At 44.9% G+C, this 19,921-nt stretch overlaps 1 protein-coding gene across 6 annotated transcripts in view; it reads left to right on the top strand.

The window, feature by feature from the left end:
• Positions 1–19,921, top strand: part of Mbnl2 (muscleblind like splicing regulator 2) — a 159,705-nt gene that overhangs the window by 98,873 nt on the left and 40,911 nt on the right. For all 6 annotated transcript variants that reach the window (XM_032917745.1, XM_032917750.1, XM_032917748.1 and 3 more), the window contains exons 3-5: positions 6,385–6,549; positions 15,822–16,022; positions 19,218–19,481. In XM_032917745.1, coding sequence (XP_032773636.1) covers positions 6,385–6,549; positions 15,822–16,022; positions 19,218–19,481 — 630 coding nt within the window. The remainder of the gene's footprint in view (positions 1–6,384; positions 6,550–15,821; positions 16,023–19,217; positions 19,482–19,921) is intronic.

Here is a 19,921-nt window from a genome sequence, read left to right as displayed (position 1 = left end):
GTAATCCACAGCACATCTGTGGACCATGGCCAGCAGACATCCCCAGAGTCACCTTTTACTGTAACTTGGTTTATGTGGCTTCTTGTTTCCACCAGATTGGGAGGATTCGAGAACAGAGACTTAGAAAAACTACTCAGCCCTTTATGTGTATTTTTGGAGCAACTTCTGCAGCCCCCAAGGCTCTAAGGACTGTCAGAAGACATTGACACAGGAGAATAGAATCACTCTCATTTCGTAGATGGGAAAAACAAGACACAGGCTTTTATAAGGTACAAGTAGAAGTTCCCACGACCGTCTGGGGAGAAAGCCACAATCAGGAATTTCCAAATGTAACACTAACTGCTTTAACTCTGGGTGAGTCACGCTATGTGGGACCAGCCCTGGCAAGTCTCAGCAGAGGAGACAGATATTAAAGAGAGACAGATCTAAGGCCCTTTGAAAAGATAAATATCCAAAGTTGGCACCGGGTGTGAGAACAGGAGTAACAAGGGTTAAAGAGCTTGGTGCACAGCCCAGACAGAATCACAGCTGCGAGAAACTATCCATGCCATCGAGTGCCATTTTAAAATGTGTATCCTTACCCTCGGAGTAAAGAAGGGGTTAATGGTGACAACCATGCTAATTATTATAAGAAAGCTTCGATAGTGCTTACCCTGTGCTGCGACTCCTCAAGCATTTCCTATGGATTAACCCTGAGTTTTTATTGGGAAGCTGTGAAGTTTAGCAACTGCATCTGCATTTGCCAATGGGACTTCACACTTCCTAAGTGCCCCTGGCCACAAGAGGAGATCTGGACTGGAAAACCTAGTGGTCTGGTTCCTAATCCTTCATTTAAGTTACTTCTCCAGGCCACGTAGGGAACTCAGGAATGTAACTCTGGGTGGGGGCGAACTTCCTCACTGCAGGTTTCAGGAAGCTTGTGGAATGCCAGGAATCTGACGGACTCCCACGGCTCCCATGCCCATTGGTTGGGTCCAGGACATTCAGCTTCCCAGGAACCACTTGCCATGGCCTGCAGCAGGGCTCTAGATGCAGGAATGTCTCCAAAGGCCACTCTGAGAGCACAAACCATCTGCCCATCACTGATGGTTGTCTAATGCACTGACTGCCCCTACACTGAGAGTTCAGTGACCACACAAGGCTGGGTGCGGTGGAGCTCAGAAGAGTAGCTTTGGGGGTTAGAGCCCACCAGGAGCCTGTCTCGCACAAAGGACCTTCTCAGGAGCTGTGACCCATCGTATGGCCAAGACAAACACACAATGAGAATTCTTCGTCAAGTCACCATTTCTGCTACTGCTCAAACTGCAGATCCACACACAGGGAGAGGGCTGTGACAGAGTTGGACAGAAGCGCCTGTCGTTCAGAGGCAATTCCTTACTCCCTAGATGACGTTTCCTTCTTGCTTCCATATTCCAGTTGGCTTTCTCAATTAGCAGCATCCTGGGAAAAGATTCTAAAAACTACTTGTTTTAAAAAAAAAAAAAAAGGCAATGTAAAGAAAAAGCCTTTTTCTATCATGCTCTTTCTTATTCTACCCTGATTCTGTAGCCTTTTCTTTGCCAAATTTGCTATAATTTTTCTATTCCCTGCCATATAACTTAATGACCCTTCGATTCTGATAGCTCGAGTCTGTTGCTCTGCTCTGCAAAGACAGGGTGCACTCAGTGAGTATCTTAACTCACCCTCTTAGAGAGGGACACGGGTTCTCCTTATTGAAACCTGACCACCGTGGTTGCTTATTTTAATAAAATTCAGCTCTGCTTGAAATTCAGACTTTATCCTAACCACCATCCCTAATCTAAACCTTCCTGGAGTTTTGCTTGGGCATGTAGACTGAGCCACAGAGATCCAGTCGGAGTTCTGCTAGGTCTTCCTAGCAAGTCCTACAGACAAAAGAAATGTGGCATTGGAAGGTGAGGGCTACCAGGCTGTCACGTGAAGCAGACGTGGTAGTCTCTTGCTTAAAGACCTTCAGTGACGGTGAAGGCTGGGTTCTCTAACTGCAGTCTCCATGCTCTCCATCCATATCTGCCTTCTGCCCACTGCTTCCTGCTTCGTCTTCCTTCACCTCCCCAACTCCCACTCACGCTGAGCTCCAGCTTGGGAAGCCTCGTGCGAGTTCCCAGATGGGACCTGCTTCTCCCTCTGGTGTCCTAATATCTTATTCCTCCCCCAACACACGGAGCAACACAGCACACACATACTCAATACACGTGAGCATTCCAAACGCCACACATAGAACCGCATACCGTGTGCACTGACTGTACAGTCAACATCCATGTGCGGCTCCCACAGCACACGAAGCGCACACACACTTTGGCCTTTCAGTTCTCAGTTCAGAGAGCACTTGTCATTTCTGGCCCTCTCATTGACTGTTCCTCAGCGTCCCCTCTAGAACATGTCTCATCATGTGGAGTACACAAATTTTGGTCGGCACCGTCTTTACCGCTAGCCCACCAGCTTCATGAAGGGAGACAGTGTGTGGTGTTTTTTCGCTCACCTTTGGCGTGCACTAGGCATAATATCTAGTAGTAATTATCAGTTGAGTGGATCCGTGACTTGGCCTGGAACCTGACCTCCATCTCCCCTCCCTGCACCTGGCAGGCCCCCTCACAGGAAGTGAAAGAGTTACTGGCTCCAAATCAGTCCTTAGTTCCAGCCCTCGTCACGGGCCTCAGCCTGGCCTCCAGCTTCCAGCTCCAAGAGCCCTCAGTGGTGTGCAGTGTGCACCATTCCCCCACCGCTTTCCCAGGGCTGGGCCTTGCTTCCTGCAGCCCCTGAGAGACGTCTCTACCAAGAAGCAAAAGAGAGGAGACATTGAAATGAAGGAAAACAATAAACAACCCCCAGCAGCCACCGGGAAAAATAGACATTTTTGTGTCTATTTCTTGGCTAACCTCAGGAGACCTTGTCTGTGATGCCTTGGCTTTGCTTCATGGTGGTCTACTGAGACGCTTTTGGATCTTTGTGCTGCCCGTCTCAGTCAGATATGACAACCTGCTTTGATAACCAGCCGTTTGTTTGTGCAAGGACGCATGTCCTGAGAAATCATGGGCCTTCGCAAGAATTCTTCTACAAATTGTTTACTGTGTCAGACAGCTCATTGTCTTTTGACAGTAGCTTTTCCTTTAGGATTTTGGAATCCTATAGGGTCTCTTACTGAGATTCTGTTTCCTGGAGTCTCACAGAGCTTGGATTAGAATGTCTGAGATATCCACAGACAACATTCCTCAAAACCCTGATGCCAGACTGAGCTAGGGTCCACACTGCTTATCTAGGGACTGTTGTAAAAACATTCTATTGAACTAAAAAGAACTCCAGATGTGGTATATAAATAATAACAATTAATTAGTCTTTATCTTGTTTTGATTCGAAAGCTTATCCCACAGGAGAAGCAAAGAGCTAATGAGAATGGTACTGAATTTGTGATCTTACACTTACTCTAAACAAAATACCATATACACTTGCTTTTTTCTAATACGCATTACATTTCTCAGAACTCCTGTATACTAGACAGCTCTGTGAACTTTATCTGTGTCTTAATTTATATAGCCACATGACAGTGGCTATATAATTAAGAAAATCATCAGTCAATCCAATTCATACATGTGGGGAAGGGCTGAGCTAAATTCTGAGCCCAGAACCTGTGAGTTTACTGACCCCTGCGCACTGTCCAGCCTAGACTGAGTGAATAACTATCTCTCTGCCCCACATTCTTGCATGTGTGTGCCTGTGTATTCAACTTTTGTTCTGCATCCTATTGTTCTTTGAAGGACAGCACTAGATTTTTATCTGTCCTGGATTTTAACCATTGCTAATAAATACCTCAGAGAAATGGTAGAACTGACTCAAGAGAGACATGGGTATACAATACAGCTCACTCTTTAGCATAGATGGTCTGGGAAGTGTTACCTCATTCCTCAGATCCCGTCTTCTCTGAAGGAAGGAGTCATCACTGCTGTTGTAAGGAGAAAATGAGATAACCACGTATAAATTGCCTGGCACATTGACGATCAATAATATTCTGCACTCAGAGTGTGTAAGAGAGGACAGTAGGAAATTGAATTAATTCTCTTGAAAAGAGAGAGTCCTTTGATAAATGATGAATCTCATGTTATAAACCACATTCTGTCACTAGGAAAATGGTTAATATAGTTCTCCAAGGGTTTCAGTTGTAAGAAGGAATAGCAGTGTTAACTAGAAAACCATATTTTCCAGCCAATTGAAAAATCTGTATGAGTAGTAACAAAACATCAAATTAGAAAATTAGCGATCAAATTGATAATTGTACAGCAAGCCGTCTACCATCCTGCTGCATGGTAGACATTTTGCTGGTTTCATCTTCCCTCTTAGAATCCTGCTTTTCCCGGCCCTACGCTTGTGTGCACAGATTCACATGTGCATGGTCTGCACTGTTCCTTTGGTATCAGGTGCCCAGTGCAGTGTATATGCCTGGGGACTTGGAACTGAGATCACCGAAGCCGCCTTAGTTTTTATACAAGAAATTTTTTGTTTAGTCCCCTCTACACCCAGGCTGATGGGAGGTAGCTCTGTTTCAGATCCTGTCACTGCCTTCCTTCACAGATGACAGAATTCATCTGGACATATGACATCAAGGCAGCTGACTCACTGGCTGACCACATGCTGAGATGAAGAAGCTGGACCAGTCTGAATGCTCTCCTGAAGATTAAATTTTAACAAACCAGGAGGCTGGGGGTGGGGGCAGGGGGAAGATTGTCAAGAGAGAAAAGAACAGAGGTGTAAAGTAAGAGATGGCTGAAATAAATTTATAGAAATTGAGGGACCCTGGGAAGTCTCAAAGCACTGACGAGAGCTAAGATTCAGAATGGAAGTCAAAAACAATCAAACCCAGATTTGCTGAGCATCAGAGGGGGTAGGGGTGGTGGCATCTCCAGCTACCCTGATGTCTGTACAGTTGGCAGAGCCTTGAGATGTCTGTCTGCATCCAGGAAGCTGACTAGGAAAGCCACAACGAGAACTCGAGACTGAGAAACTGATACTGCTGAGGCCAAGGATTCCTGAGAAGTCAACTCCTCTCCATGTCTACCCAAGACAGTGAGGCGGTTGCTTGAGCTTCAGGATGGCATGGTTTGATGGCACAGACCACCAGGACTGAGCCTGGATCTCGGGAGATCCTCACTGGAGGAGAAGCTGGAGATGCCAAAAGTACAGCTGGAATTAGTAGAAACAGAGAACTCCAGATGTTATACATCAGAATAGCTATAAACAAACTCATTCCTCCAGCTCCACCATGGTTGCTTTAATTTTTTTTTTAAATGTAATCTGATAAACAAACCCATATTCTTTTTGCCAGGTTGCTGATAGACTAATTCCTTAGGGAATGTTGATATTCCAACCAACTATCACAGTTTGCTCTTCTTTCCCTGGAAATTGCATAACTCACACATAAGTGCAATTCTCACATGATTGGCAGTTTTGCAAACTTTGGAGTTTTGCAGTTCCAGACGCAGTGACTATTCAGGTCTGTTTGTACACACTCATCACCCAATTTTTTTCCCATGTTACCTGTTTCCATGTCTGGAGGTTAACACAGCCATGAGCACACCTTACTGTCAACTATGACTTTACGTCAGAGTCTCCTGTCATGGGGAAGGGTGAGGGACAGTGTGGAAGCTTTGTATATGTGTCAAATGTGCGGGTGCTTACTCAGCTCACAGGAGTGATCAGTTGGGTGGGTATCAGTAAGCAGTTCCAGGGATTCTGTCCCCATTGCCCATCCTCGACAGCTGCAAACTCGTGTCTTTGGCCAGTCTGGATCACACATGTAAAACTCTTACCCCCATCCTCATTCCAAGCCTGTGCAAAGCAGTGTGCAGCAGATTGAAAGACTGGTGGATCAAGAGCAGCATGTGCTTCTGATTTCAGAGGCCTTCCTCCTTGCTCACAGCTGTCACCTCTTTGAAATGAGTTGTCTAGGTTTAACAGAAGAAAGATGGAAGAGAGGGAGGGGAAAAACAAGGGGAGGGGCCTGTATAATCATGTAGTATTTGACTCATTCTCTGTTAACACACACACATCCATACATCCATACATATATGTATGCACATGCATGTATGTACACACATGTATACATGTATGCACACATGTATATGCATGCATATATGTACACACACATATTCATACATACACACATGCATTCATGCACATGCATATATACACATACACACATGCATGTGTACACGTGCATGCGAGAGCACACACACACACACACACACACACACACACACACACACACACACACACCGCCCTTGACTTGGAACCTAAGGAAAGAAAGTAATGTTGTTGACAATGGAGTCACTGACTCCCTAGTGCAATCCTAATCCCAGACTGTCCATTTTGCAGGGCCGCTGTTCAAGAGAGAACTGCAAATATCTTCATCCTCCAACACACCTAAAAACTCAGCTAGAAATCAATGGGAGGAACAATTTGATCCAGCAAAAAACTGCAGCAGCGATGCTTGCCCAGCAGATGCAGTTCATGTTTCCAGGAACACCGCTCCACCCTGTGGTGAGTGTGCCTCTTCTAAGGGTGGGCTGGGTGACGGCAGGGTTGGTACAACAGAGCCATGGTGACCAAAAGTGACCTCCACTTACTCTATCATCATGGTTACGATTAGAGCAGTTAGCTCTGAAGCTCAGTGGATGCTGAAAACTGTGTTTTTCACGGCTTGTTTCTCTTCATTTAAATGGAAAAGTATATGTGTGCCGATAGCACAAGGACGACCTCTAACCCATATCTGGGAAGTGTAGACCACACTAGCACTTTCTTATCTGTGGTCTAAGCCATCTTCATGTGGGAATTGGTCCACATTTTATTTAGAGTTGGCAGTGTTTATGGGCGGAGAGGTTGTGACACCTAAAATAAGTTTAGCGGTGTAGTGGATACTTTATGTAGCTGTGTAGTGGATACTGTATGTAGCTCTGTAATGGATCCTGTATGTAGCCTTGTAGTGGATACTTTATGTAGTGGTATAGTGGATACTATATGTAGCGGTGTAGTGGATACTGTATGTAGCGGTGTAGTAGATACTATATGTAACAGTGTAGTGGATACTTTATGTAGCTGTGTAGTGGATACTTTATGTAGCAGTGTAGTGGATACTGTATGTAGCTGTGTAGTGGATACTGTATGTAGCCGTGTAGTGGATACTGTATGTAGCCGTGTAGTGGATACTGTATGTAGCCGTGTAGTGGATACTGTATGTAGCAGTGTAGTGGATACTGTATGTAGCAGTGTAGTGGATACTGTATGTAGCCGTGTAGTGGAAACTTTATGTAGCCGTGTAGTGGATACTTTATGTAGCAGTGTAGTGGATCCTGTATGTAGCAGTGTAGTGGATACTGTATATAGCGGTGTAGTGGATACTTTATGTAGTTCGCTGGCATCATTTTAAAGAGGAGGAAAGAGAAACATGGAGACAAACGAGCTCTCCGCTATCACATAGCTAATGAGTTGAACTAGATCATTAGCCTGGGTGCTCTGCACAGCATGCTCCAGCTGGAGGCGGGCGACAGCTATGGAAGGACGGATGTCACAAGCAAGCAGCATACCAGGAAATAGCTTGGTCCCTTCATCTCCTGTCTCTCCCAAGCCTGAAAAGGGTGTGGTAGCAGCAAGAACCAGAGAGTCGATGCCCCAGGGAGTCGAGTGTATGAATATGTATTGTGCAATACTCTTCTCCCTGATGTCAGTGTTTGAGACTACCTCTTAAAGGTCTAGAAATTGCTTTAGAACTGAGGCCCGAGGGGAGAAAGATGTGCATTTGACTCTGCTGGGTTTCATTTACAATGTGAATTATTTGTCAAAAACAAGCTAATTTTTAAAAAAGCCAAATGGGCAGATTTTCACAAAAGGCTATTATATAAAAATCAGTCTGCATTGTAATAAAAGTCTGTGTGAGTGAGCAGAGCTAAATTAAAAGGGATAGAGACTAGTGAGTTCCATTTTCTCTATTGTGTTCCCGTGAGATGGGTTGGGCAGGGGAGGATGGGCAGGAAGATGGAGAGAGTCCAGACAGTTTAGCAGTTCTGATAGCCTCCAGGTAGAAACTGAACAGGATCCAGCTTTTCCAAGGGTGGGAAAAGATGCAGATGAGCCCAAGATATGACAGACGGAGGCTTTTCAGATAAATGGACGCATGAACGGGGCTGAGTAAGGCAGACAGAGGCAGGAGGATATTACACAAGAAAAGGTTGCCTGAAGCGAAGAGGGTGTCAAAGAAGTCATCACATGGCCGGAAAAGCCATCCCATATGGACAGACAACAGTATGTCCCAGACAGACAGACACGAAGTGCAGTTTAATCCAGACACCAGGCATCTCAGAGGCTCTATCTACAGCTGCACACATACATAATTTATGATTCATTTTTGATGTGCCCATATACATTATTTTATTAAATTACCTAAATGTCAAAATAATGTACTTATACATATTAAATAACATCCAGGGCAATAAATTTAATATGAGCCTGGTCGATAAGACAACACGGTGTTATGTATCTCCGTCATTCAAACTGGGCACTTCCTGTTTATTTGCAACTAATAAAAATTGACCCTGGTACTTGGTTATGTCCATTTCAATATGGAAAATCTATTCATGTCATTAAATATTAGTTGAACCGTTTTTGAAAGTAATGCTTATGTCTTTGCATCAAATACTAGTTAGAAGTTGTTAGCCACCATTCTATGAAAAATGAATGGCCCATTTAAACATTATATTTTTATGTATTTTTATACATTTTTTACAAATTTAATACATTCATGAATTAAATATTTCAAATATTACAAAAAATAAATTGGTTTTTAAATCTCAAGATGTATAAGTGCAGAATGTGCTGATTCTAATATTCAACTGCTCTACCAACAAATTTCTTCAAAATTTTAGAAATAAATTTGTGTCCTAGTCATTTCACTGAATAATGGTCCTCAGAGTTGTTTCCTCCCGTACATGTCCATATTGCTTAAACAAACACACATACACACACATGCACACATAAGTGCACACACACATACACATATACATGTGCACACACAAGCATGCGCACACACCACACATACACCACACATACAACTCCCCAACACATACACAGGAACACACACACACACAGGGTCTTTGCAGTTGTGATTAGAGTCTACAGATGGCGAGATTCTCTCAGAGTGTCCTTAGAAGAGTTTGGCAAAGGGCAAAGAGCAAAGGGAGTGTCAGCATGGTCAGAAAGGCCACATGTCCACAAAGCCAGACTTGATGTGATCACAAGCCAAGAAGACCCAGCAGCCACCAGAAGATGAAACAGACAAGGAATGGATTCTCCCCAAAGTTTCCAGAGTCCCGTCAGTACCTTGATCGCAGCCCAGCCCACCTCCGGAATTATGACAGGATAAATCAGTGTCGTTGTGCGGTACAGCAGCTGCAGTCAACTCAGCAACAAGTAAATCGGTGACCGAAGAAGCAAGAATCACTCCATTTTGCCTCCTGCCAACTTCAGTTTCTTTTAAGTGATAAGGATTCTTTTTTCCTGTCTTCCACCCATCCCCCAATTCATACCACTGAAGTTTCTCCACAGTACTCCCTATATTTCCAAGCCATTGGTCACTTCTGTCCTTCTGGTTGGTCTGAATGCTGGACTACTCAAGCCCCCTAGGTCGAAGCCCCACCCCTTCCGCATGACCTGATTTGGAAGTTGTATTAGGCGAAGCTCTCTAGAGGAGCAGAGGGACCCATTAGATTAGCTTCCAGAGTAGGGTTGGAACTTCAACAGCATCCATGTCCCCACCAAGTCCAGGAGGGTGAGCAGGTCCTCTCTGGCAATGAAAGCCTAAATCGCCCTCAAACCATGGGCATTAACTCACGTCAGAAGTTAAAAGACCCCAGGGTCTGATGTAAATGGAGAATTACATCAGTGGTGCTACACATCCCCAGAAAGGCAGGGACTTCAGGGGTGCACACTGCCCAGCTTTTGCTTCATTCAGACTTCTCTTTATCTGGAGCACCCATTTGAGGGGGGGGTGTGTCACTCTGAAGGTGCCTCACCCCTGGCTAGTCACTGCCCCACATAACAGCCTTTTCTGGAAACATGCTACAGACTCTCAGTGTGTTTCATTACTCGTTGACATCACTTAGTAGAACTGACAACTAAGGCCAACCACCAGAGAGGAAGGTGGAGCCCTAACGGATGGCATTAGAGATTTGCCAGAAGCAACCATCTTTCAACTGGCAGCCAGCCAGCCAGATGGCTCAGTGGGGAAGGTGTTTGCCGTCATGCTGGGCCTGACTTTGATGTTGGATTCCCAGCACCCCACCCATATGGTGGAAGGAGAGAACTAATTCTCTCTCTAGGTATCCTCTAACCTCCATACATGCACACACAGGGGTGAGGGGCGGGTGTGGGGGGTGAGACAGACAGACTGACTGACTGACTGACTGACTGACTTTAAAATGTCATATGAACCAGGTGCACCCTCCCTCATTATATATTTAATATGCTGGAACCGTCACTTTAAATATCCCCGCCTCTAGACCTGTGTAAATGAACTTCAGGTGTGTAGAAACCACCTGGCTTATGGTCTGTGCTCTTGCAGACCAAGTTCGTGAGTTGGTCATCCTAGCAGCTCTCTGCCCAATGAACGGTCTCTTCCTGTTGAACACTCCCCTTCCTCTGATGCCTCATTTGTCTTCCTTCGCCGAGTTCATGCTTCTCAACTCTGATGTTCTGGTTTCCAAGGCGAATGTTTCTATTTACCCTCTTTCTGGTTGGTAACCCAATCCATTCCGAAAAGCCATGCATTTTTTTCCTCGGGCTAGGAACCCAAATGCTTGTTCCTAGTGCAAACATCTCTCCAGGTTCATAGGACTGTCTTTGTCTAACCTCAGCTCAAATTCTCTTGCAAGAAAATATTCAAGACCCAAGTCTTGAATCCACTACATTCCCATCTCGGTACTGGAACCATCAACCAGCAGTGCCAAGCAGAGCCAAGCAGGGTGAGACACTCTGTCACGCAGGTCATCAAAGATCCCGCCCTGTCTGCCTTCAACACTGCCCACTTCTGTACTTCTGACCACCCTCATCCAAATCTTAATTTCTTCTGTGGCTGAACTCCAGGGTCTCCTGTGTGAGCATGGGGGGCGGGGTCTTTTAGAGCATAAACAGGGTCTTGTACGTTCCTTGGTTTCACTTTTACCTTAGAAAGCAGTGTTTCCTTTGCATTTCGTTTTGGCAGATTCCCTCTCCACCCTTTGCTCCTACATCACCTTTCTTTTCCCCACACTTTTTTCTTGGTGTTCCCTTTTGTTCACCCCCCAGTACCTATGGAAGGACCTTAAATGTCCCCCATGTCACTGTGCCCCATAAAGTCCTGTGAATTCTGCTTTCTGCCAGCTCTGTGTACGTCAGAACTCTGGTGCTGGGAAAATAAAGGGGAGGAAAGCAGGAGTGTAGAGGGAGGGTGGGGAGGAGGTAAGAAGACCAGCCCTTCGGAAGGGATTTTCTTCAAGAAATCTGTGGATCTTGCCCTTGGGCCTCTTCATCAGCGATTTAGCACTGAGAGCTGACAGACATCAAATGGACAGTGTCTTAGACCCCTTGGTAGCAACGCCGTGCAAATACTAGAAGCTTGTCATCAAGGCTGGAGCTGGTGTGCCTCTAAGAGTGGAGTCCTTTAGCCTGGCCGAGATCCTCATGTCTCAGCTGCCCATGGAAAACTGATCTCAGACACCATGATCTGTGGCTGATATAAGTGTAACCCCGGGTGTCTCATATTAATCCAGGATCTCTTCCAGATTAAAATGAGGATTAATCCAGAGCTGCTCTTCCTAGGCAGCAAGAACTGATACAACTGATCAGGGCAGGCTGACATATCCCATCCATAGAAGGAAGACCTGAGCCAGTGGAAGGACATATGGTGTTCTCCGTCTATGCTCCAAAGACATGTGGATGAGCTGTGCCGCTTCCAGGCCCTCCCTCCATCCTGTGTTCTAAGAGATGACGGACACGATCTGTAGACAGCACCAGAGTGTCTGGCAGCCCTCACTGGGAGCCAGGAGTCCAGGAGCCTTTGCTTTGATTTTCCCTTTCAGGAGCTGCCCTTTGACCAGCTCTCGCCTGCAAGCTGCAATTCCCCTGCTATGCCGGCTTCTCGTGGATTAGTTTGGGAAGGCTAAAGACGACATGTGTGACAATGCTTTGAACTTTCGAGAATCGTTCACAGATGCAACCTATTATGGTCTGTCACACTACTAGTAGAGAACACGCATCTCAGCAAATGACCCTAAGAGCGTTCTCACTTGGCAACTTCAGTGAAAATCTCTGTGTAAAAAAGATAACCGTCTAATGCCTAACTGAGTCTGTCGTCATGAGGCCTGTGGACTTTAAACATCGGAGTCTCCCATGGCGTGAAGTATTTTTCCAGCATACATTTTGCAGACAGGATATTTTCTGCAGTTAAATTCCATGTTTTATATTTGTTGCGTGCATGGCTGTGCCGATTGTGCTCATGCTAGACCAACATCACCTTGAGGCGAAGACTGTAACGGGGTGACTATGTTGCTAGTGAGGGCGCTACTGGTGGAGTTTGGACAGTGGGGAATAGAAGACAAAGAGACATTTGTTTAAGCTTATCTTTCAGGTGATTGTTCTTGTCCGTTGCAGCTGAGAAAACTTAAAATCCAAAGAAGTTAATTTCCTCTTCAGGAAATAACTAAGTGGGAAAGGTCTAGGTTGAACATAGTTCTCTCTATGTTGTTGTTTTAAAGGCACTGTGTCTTAGTGAAACGCTACTGCTGACATCCGTGATGCATACTGAATACAGTTCTGACATTCACAATGCATACAGAATACAGTTCAGGACCTTATAGAAGGTGAACCACCAATTTAGGTTTGAAGGCCCAATCTAGCTTTTTGTCGGAATAAATTTGTTGGTATCAAAAGGAATTTTGGAAAATACATCTTTTTTTTATTTAAAGATTTATTTATTTATTATATATAAGTACACTGTAGCTGTCTTCAGACACATCAGAAGAGGGCATCAGATCTCATTACAGATGGTTGTGAGCCACCATGTGGTTGCTGGGATTTGAACTCAGGACCTCTGGAAGAGCAGTCAGTGCTCTTAACCGCTGAGCCATCTCTCCAGCCCTGGAAAATACATCTTGAGGGCCTCACAGATAGCCAAGGATCAATGTGACACCACCATGTTCATCTGTTGGAAGAGAGGGTTGGGAATCTGCATGCACTTAAAAAAAAAAAAAAAGAAAAAAAAAACAAAAAGAAAGAAAGAGAGGAATAGAGAGATGGTTCAGCAGTTAAAAGTTCTTGCCGCTTTCCCAAAGGACCCAAGCTTCTTTCTTAGCATCCATGTTGGGCAGCTTGCAACTGTGGGTACTGGAGTTCTAGGGATCTGATTCCCTTGCTGGCCTAGTGGGCACCTTTAAACACACATGGCACACACAGGCACAGGCACATGCACACATGTATGTAAATAAATAAATAGGGTAATTACAAAAATAAGAAATCTTTACATCCATAAAATCCAATTGGGGATGTGCCTGGAAGGTCTCTTTTCTAAATACTTGCTTTGTTAATTCCTCTCTGAATTGAATCGTGTGGCACAAATATAACACCATTTTTATTTCTCATTTATGAGTGGTCCCCAAATTTAGTCACACACTCCTCACATACTAAGTCTTTTAAATGAGAATTTCAAGGTTCCTGCCAAGACTTATTTATTGCACCAGCATTTACCACTTTAAAAATCCATCCCAACCCAAGGCAGTTCAAATACAATGGGTCCATTGAAAGACTGATGTGTGTGGGCCTTTCAAGGTTGATATTTTTAATCCTAGCATAACGTGGTCCTTATACTATTGAGTTACTTGATTTTTTTCAATAGTACTGAATTACCAAAGTGACAGTTACTGAAAAGCCACAGATTTCTATAATTAGGACTCTAGTGGGTAACAGATCACATCCATGGAAAAATTTGTAGAAAGTCAGGGAAGAAAACATATCAAACCGCTATCCCTTTCCAGTGCATGGCATTCGTGGCAGACATTATCTCTGAACCATAAGGACATGAGGGTCCTCATGGCTATCCAGCTTTCCCCCAAGTCCACTGGAGTTACCTTCTGCTCTCGGCCACGTCTGTGAAGATCTGGCAGCTTCTCTAGAAATCTCTGCACAAACTATGGACAATTTGCTGCTTCCGAGTGTGGTCATTCATAAGAGACATTGCTCTGTTGTCCTAAAGGGAAGCCCATTACTAATGCAGACTGTCAGCTTCCCTGTGTTAAACAACTCATCTGGAGTCTAAACAGACAACACGAACATCACCCTCGATGTAAAAACAGAGAAATATTATGACACATGGCAGTGGCGTAGCTCAGTGCTAGAAAGTTACATGAAGATGTGACTGGGCATATTTAAAAACTCATTGTGAAAACAAATAGGTTAAGGATTGTGTGTAAACCTGGGGACAGAACTCAGTGGAAGAGCTCTCTCTTGCCGTCTTGTATGAGACCTTAGGGTCAAGCCTTCAAATAAAGAGAAAAACAAAACCCTATAAATGAAAACCAAGTGAAGAAATACGAGCTGTTAGGACCTGTTCAGTTGAGCTGTTAGGATCTGTTCAGTGTACAGTTTATTCTTGGAAACATCTTTAGAAACCATGTTAACAGTGGTAAAAATGCAGGACCTGCACTCCCAGAATCCCAGCACTCCGAAGAAGGAAGGCTGAGGCCGGAGGGTTGCTAAATTTAGCGCCAGCATGAGCTGTATAACTAGCTACTACGGTCTATCCTGGACTGTCTATTGAGACGTTGTTTAAATAAATAAATGTGAAACAAGGTTTGTCGTCTAAGTGAACACAGTATCTTTTCTGAAAGGCAGTCTCATTTAGATACTGATTAGATGAAACTCTTAAAAATAATTATTCTATCGACCCAAGGTATGATTATTTTTAGCAGGACTGTAGTGATGGAAAGCTCATTTAACTAGGGTCCAGATGTGCTTGTTGTGGCTTTTCTGATTGTGTGACCAGGAAAAAACTGAATTTTAGCAGTCATGGGCAAAACTGATCAGTTGAAATCGCAAGCTCTCCCATTCAACCTTTCAAGAATGAAAGGATATATTGACACATAGGGCAGAGCAGCACATAGTAGGTCCACATGAAAGCTTCCTATGAGTTGGGGGTGCACATGATAGTGATGAAAGACTGAAACATGTCGGTATATCTGAACAAAATAAACCCTGAGGAAGCTCTACTGCTTGAAAACATGTGAATTTGGCCAAATTGAATATCAGCTATAATCAAGGGGTGTTTTACCCATGTGCCTTGTAGAGACCTATAGGAAAATGCATAGAGTGACCAGCCTATGTTCTGTGGGTCTTCCTGCCTCTGGGTTAGAGCACCCAGTAGTTTGGAATGATAGGCAATTTGGGTGGAAATTAGTATTTTCAGTTGTTGAGACCATTTCACAGGAAGAATCTGTTTAACCCGTTCCTGGGCATTGGATTTCTCTGATGTTCTCCTATATGTTTGTAAGGTCTGGGCAGGGGAGGATCTCTGATGTTTTAAACTTTTGAAGAACAAAAGAAAAAAGGGTGTGATTACTTGAAATTTGCAATTCAAAGTTCAATTGTAAAACTGACACAAAGGGTGTTCTAGGCAGTGGATTAATTTCTCTCAGATAGCGTTTACTAATGACTGTGTGAATTCTTGTTCAAATGACACTCGCTGGTAAGTTTTATACTAAGAGAGTTTTTCCTGTGTTGTTTTCCTTTGACAGCCCACTTTTCCTGTAGGTCCCACCATAGGGACAAATGCGGCCATTAGCTTTGCTCCTTACTTAGCGCCTGTCACCCCTGGAGTGGGGTTAGTCCCAACAGAGGTTCTACCCACCACACCTGTCATTGTTCCCGGAAGTCCGCCGGTCACTGTCCCGGGCTCAACTGCAACTCAGAAACTTCTCAGGACCGATAAACTGGAGGTATTTCAATTATGTTTGTGTTTGGAGGTGCGTTAGACGATAGAAGTATGTGTCTATGAGAGTGCATGAATGCTCGTGAAATAACTTCATCCTGCAGAAAAGCCCATGTTCGAGCACACGCTGCTGCAACCCCATGTATTTGTGATTCTGTGCTGTAAAATGAATGCCCCATATAAAGGAAATTAGCCCAGAGGCAAAGAACAATATAAGCAAAAGTCAGCTGCTTGGGTTTTATATATAAGGATAAAATATTAAGCTAGACATGGTGGCTTGTGTCTCTAGCCACAAGACCAGGGAGTTGAAGGCCAGAGCAGACTACAGAGCAGTGCATGGTCTCTGTGGGCTACAGAGTGAGACCCTGATAGAATATGGACGTCACCAGGATGTAAGCCACAGAGCTGGCTCTTGGTCTTAAGTGCTGTGCACAGCAGCAATGGCGTTTAGTGGACTCTGGAAGTCCGGGAAATGGTCAGAACCCCAACAGGTCAGGAAGATGGGGCGCTCAAAGTGAATAGGATTTGAGCCCCTGGCAGTTCTATGAATGAGGTGTGGATGCTGTCCTGTGTCTTAAAGGCTTTATTGGTAAGTAGGAGAAAGTGTAGCCCGAGTCAATGTGGTTATTGATATGTTGCCTTTAAAGTAAATCCGGATGTCCTCTGATATTCAAAAGGATTCAGTGCGTATATTTTTACACATCCACTTTTACATTTGGATCAGGCAAATCCTCCCAGACGTGGTTGAATAAATTTTTCTTTAATCAGGGCCAAGGGTTTTCCTACTGGTCTTGCTCCACTATCCCGGTGCCCGACAGTGGGGCATTCCATATGGTTATGGAAGATTCTGATAGATTTCTGAAAGGCTTCCTTCCATTCCGTTATTGATTAGAATTGTTAGGTAATTTCTGTAAGCTTAGAATACAGACCTGTTAAGGGATCTTCTTCCAGTGTGCATTCATTTAAAAACTAACCAAGTATATCTTGGGGGCAAGAAATGTTTACTGCCTAGCCCCTGGCAAATGCTTTAGAATTTAGGATGCCAAACTGCAAATATCTTCAGAACTACATCTTCTCACTTAGTTTACCCAAAGTATATGGATCTGTCGATGGAGAGAACTTAAATTGGTCACTAATGTTTGGGAGACTTTAGGCTAGCCTAGGGCTACTGAGATCTGTCCTGAGAGTGTTTTGGCCTCCTCCTGCTGGGGCTGAGGGAGCTTAGGTGCTCAGGATATGACAGCAAAAACCAAATACAATGAGAAAGGTTGGGAACTAAAGGCCTTTTCTACAGGATTGGTAGACAAGGTACCTGTGACTCAAAGATGACCTTAACAGATCAGTCTGTCCAGTACATACCAGGAAGGACATCCGCTGCACACAGAACATCTGTGAACTCCAGCTATACCTGACAGGGTCAGATAGTCAGGACTCAGAGCTTTGATAACCCTGGATGTGGTGATCCAGCGCCTGGGAAGAAGAGGCCTGTGAATTGGCAGTTCAAGGCCAGCCTCTGCTACGTGGTGACTCCAGAGTTAACCTTGGCTCTCTGAGATTCTGTTGAAAGACAGAATGAGCAAAACTAGAATCTAGGTGACTATCTGAGTAGATTTTAGTTTAGAAATGTTTGTGACTGGTGGTGAGACATTGGACAGAAAGAAATTGGGGACGACTCTGAGATTCAACCTATACTCACCTGTCAACCTAGCTTGGCCACAGGTCAGTGAAATACTTTCTTGGAAATGACTGGCTTTCACAGACTTGAGCTTCCTATCTCTGTCCCTTCAGCAACATCGCTGGTGACCAGGAAAAAAACCAATGCTTACACTTACTGGCTGTGGGACTGGAGCCCAGGAGAAGCGATTTCACAATTCTTTGAGCTCCTTCCTGCTGATATTTATAGCAGGGATGAATTACATAAGTAATATAAGTAGGCTTTTCTTACTTCATAAGGTCTAGAATGAAGAGTACTCTTGATGTCTACGGAATGCATCTGTGTAGTAAAATCTTGGCTCACTATAGGTTTCAGAGGATAGAGAAGTTCAGTTGTTTGACATCAACGTTTTTAACTTCTCTGTTCTTTCTGTTTGTTTTCTTTTTTTCTCTTTCTGCATTTCTCTCTATTCCTCTCTTTTTTTACCTTTCTTCTTCTTTGCGAGCGATCAAAAATACTACAGTGAGTTTAAAAGGAAAGTTCTGATGTCACAAGTGCTTAGTGATGTCCTAAGATTGGTGGTTTTACCTGTGATACCTTTGTAGGGGTGTGGGGGGCAGGAATCTCCACAGTCAGGAGCTTTGCCCTCATCCTCAGGGAGGTGAACAGATGGGCATTTCCTCAGAACTGTCTAGACTGTGGTAGCTTGGTGTACAGGCTAACCAGCCTTCTGTACCAGGAACATAGAGCTCCCCAGAGGTACTGTCTGAGGAGGGGGAGAGCGCATTGTAAGACGTAGATAGAGGGACTAGAGAGAACCTGAAGGGACGAAAGGAGGAAGGAGGGGAGGGGAGAGAATGAAAAGTAAATAAAAAGAAAGTGTGTGTGAATTACATAACTGTGACCACATAAGCATAGTAAAAAGGAGGGCAGGATGACAGTAAGTAGATGATTGCTTCATTGATTGACTGATAGACAGACATGACATGCGCGCGCGCGCACACACACACACACACACACACACAGATGTGTGTGCTACTTGATAGGTACATATATGCACCTGTTGTAAAACTGTTGCATTCAAAAGCGTAAGTAGTAATGGAAACAAATATGCTATACCTTGAAGAAACAGTGGTAGCTTTGTTCAGTTATTATTTCTTTGCCCTTTTAGGAAAAGAACAGGTTTCAGATTAATTTCTCCATTTCAATTTTTACCCTAGAAAGGGGGGGGGGGCAAGACAAAACCCAAATTAATTCTTTAGCAATTCCAGTAACTTGGGTTCTAGATCATAACAGTTTTACCTTTGGAACCTAAAGACACCATGAAGGGAAGTCTCCTTATCCTCCTCCTCCTTCTGATCCTCCTCCTCTTTCTCCTCCTCCTCTTCCCCTCCTCCTCCTGCCCCCCAGTCCTCCTGATCCTCCTCTCCCTCCTCCTCCTTCTCTCCCCCTCCCCCCCTCCTCCTGGTCCTCTGCCCACCTCCCCCTCGTTGGTGCGGTGACCACAGGCTTTCTTCTGCAGCTCTCTGCTCTTTCCTGTTGTCTCAGGTATGCAGGGAGTTCCAGCGAGGAAACTGTGCCCGGGGAGAGACAGACTGCCGCTTTGCACACCCGGCAGACAGCACCATGATCGACACAAACGACAACACCGTAACCGTTTGTATGGATTACATAAAGGGGCGTTGCATGAGGGAGAAATGCAAATATTTTCACCCTCCTGCACACTTGCAGGCCAAAATCAAAGCTGCGCAGCACCAAGCCAACCAGGCCGCGGTGGCCGCCCAGGCAGCCGCGGCCGCGGCCACAGTCATGGTAAGTGCGCCGGCCCTGCCCGCACCGCTGCGCCTCCCAGGCCGCGGGTGGTGCTTGCGGGTGGGAAGGAGCTGTGCCTCGGACAGCTGGGAGACAAGGCTGCCATTCCCGCTGCTCCGCTGCCTAAGCTCTGTTGTCATCCCCCACCCCTTCTTGTTTTGTTCTGTTTTGCCCTTCCTTCCCTTCACAATAACTAAATCCCCAAGGTGCAGGGAACCCAGGCTGTGGAACTCTGTCCCCTCTGCAATCTGGTCTCTGAGCCTCCCCAATCATTACTGGCATCCTGGGCCTTGAAGTGAACCCGAAGACTGGCAGGAACTCAGGAGAGCAGACAAAGCAAGTGATACAGCCTACTGCTGAAGTCAGTCCCAGGGGTGACCCTCAGAAATGCATAGCAACTAGTGACCCTGTCATTCGGTAGCTTCTCCTCCCACTGTCCC

This window comes from Rattus rattus, chromosome 12, assembly GCF_011064425.1.
Source record: "Rattus rattus isolate New Zealand chromosome 12, Rrattus_CSIRO_v1, whole genome shotgun sequence".
In the NCBI taxonomy this organism is placed as follows: Eukaryota; Metazoa; Chordata; class Mammalia; order Rodentia; family Muridae; genus Rattus; species Rattus rattus.
Note: the sequence above shows the minus strand (reverse complement) of the source record. Positions and strands in the feature narration are given on the sequence as shown.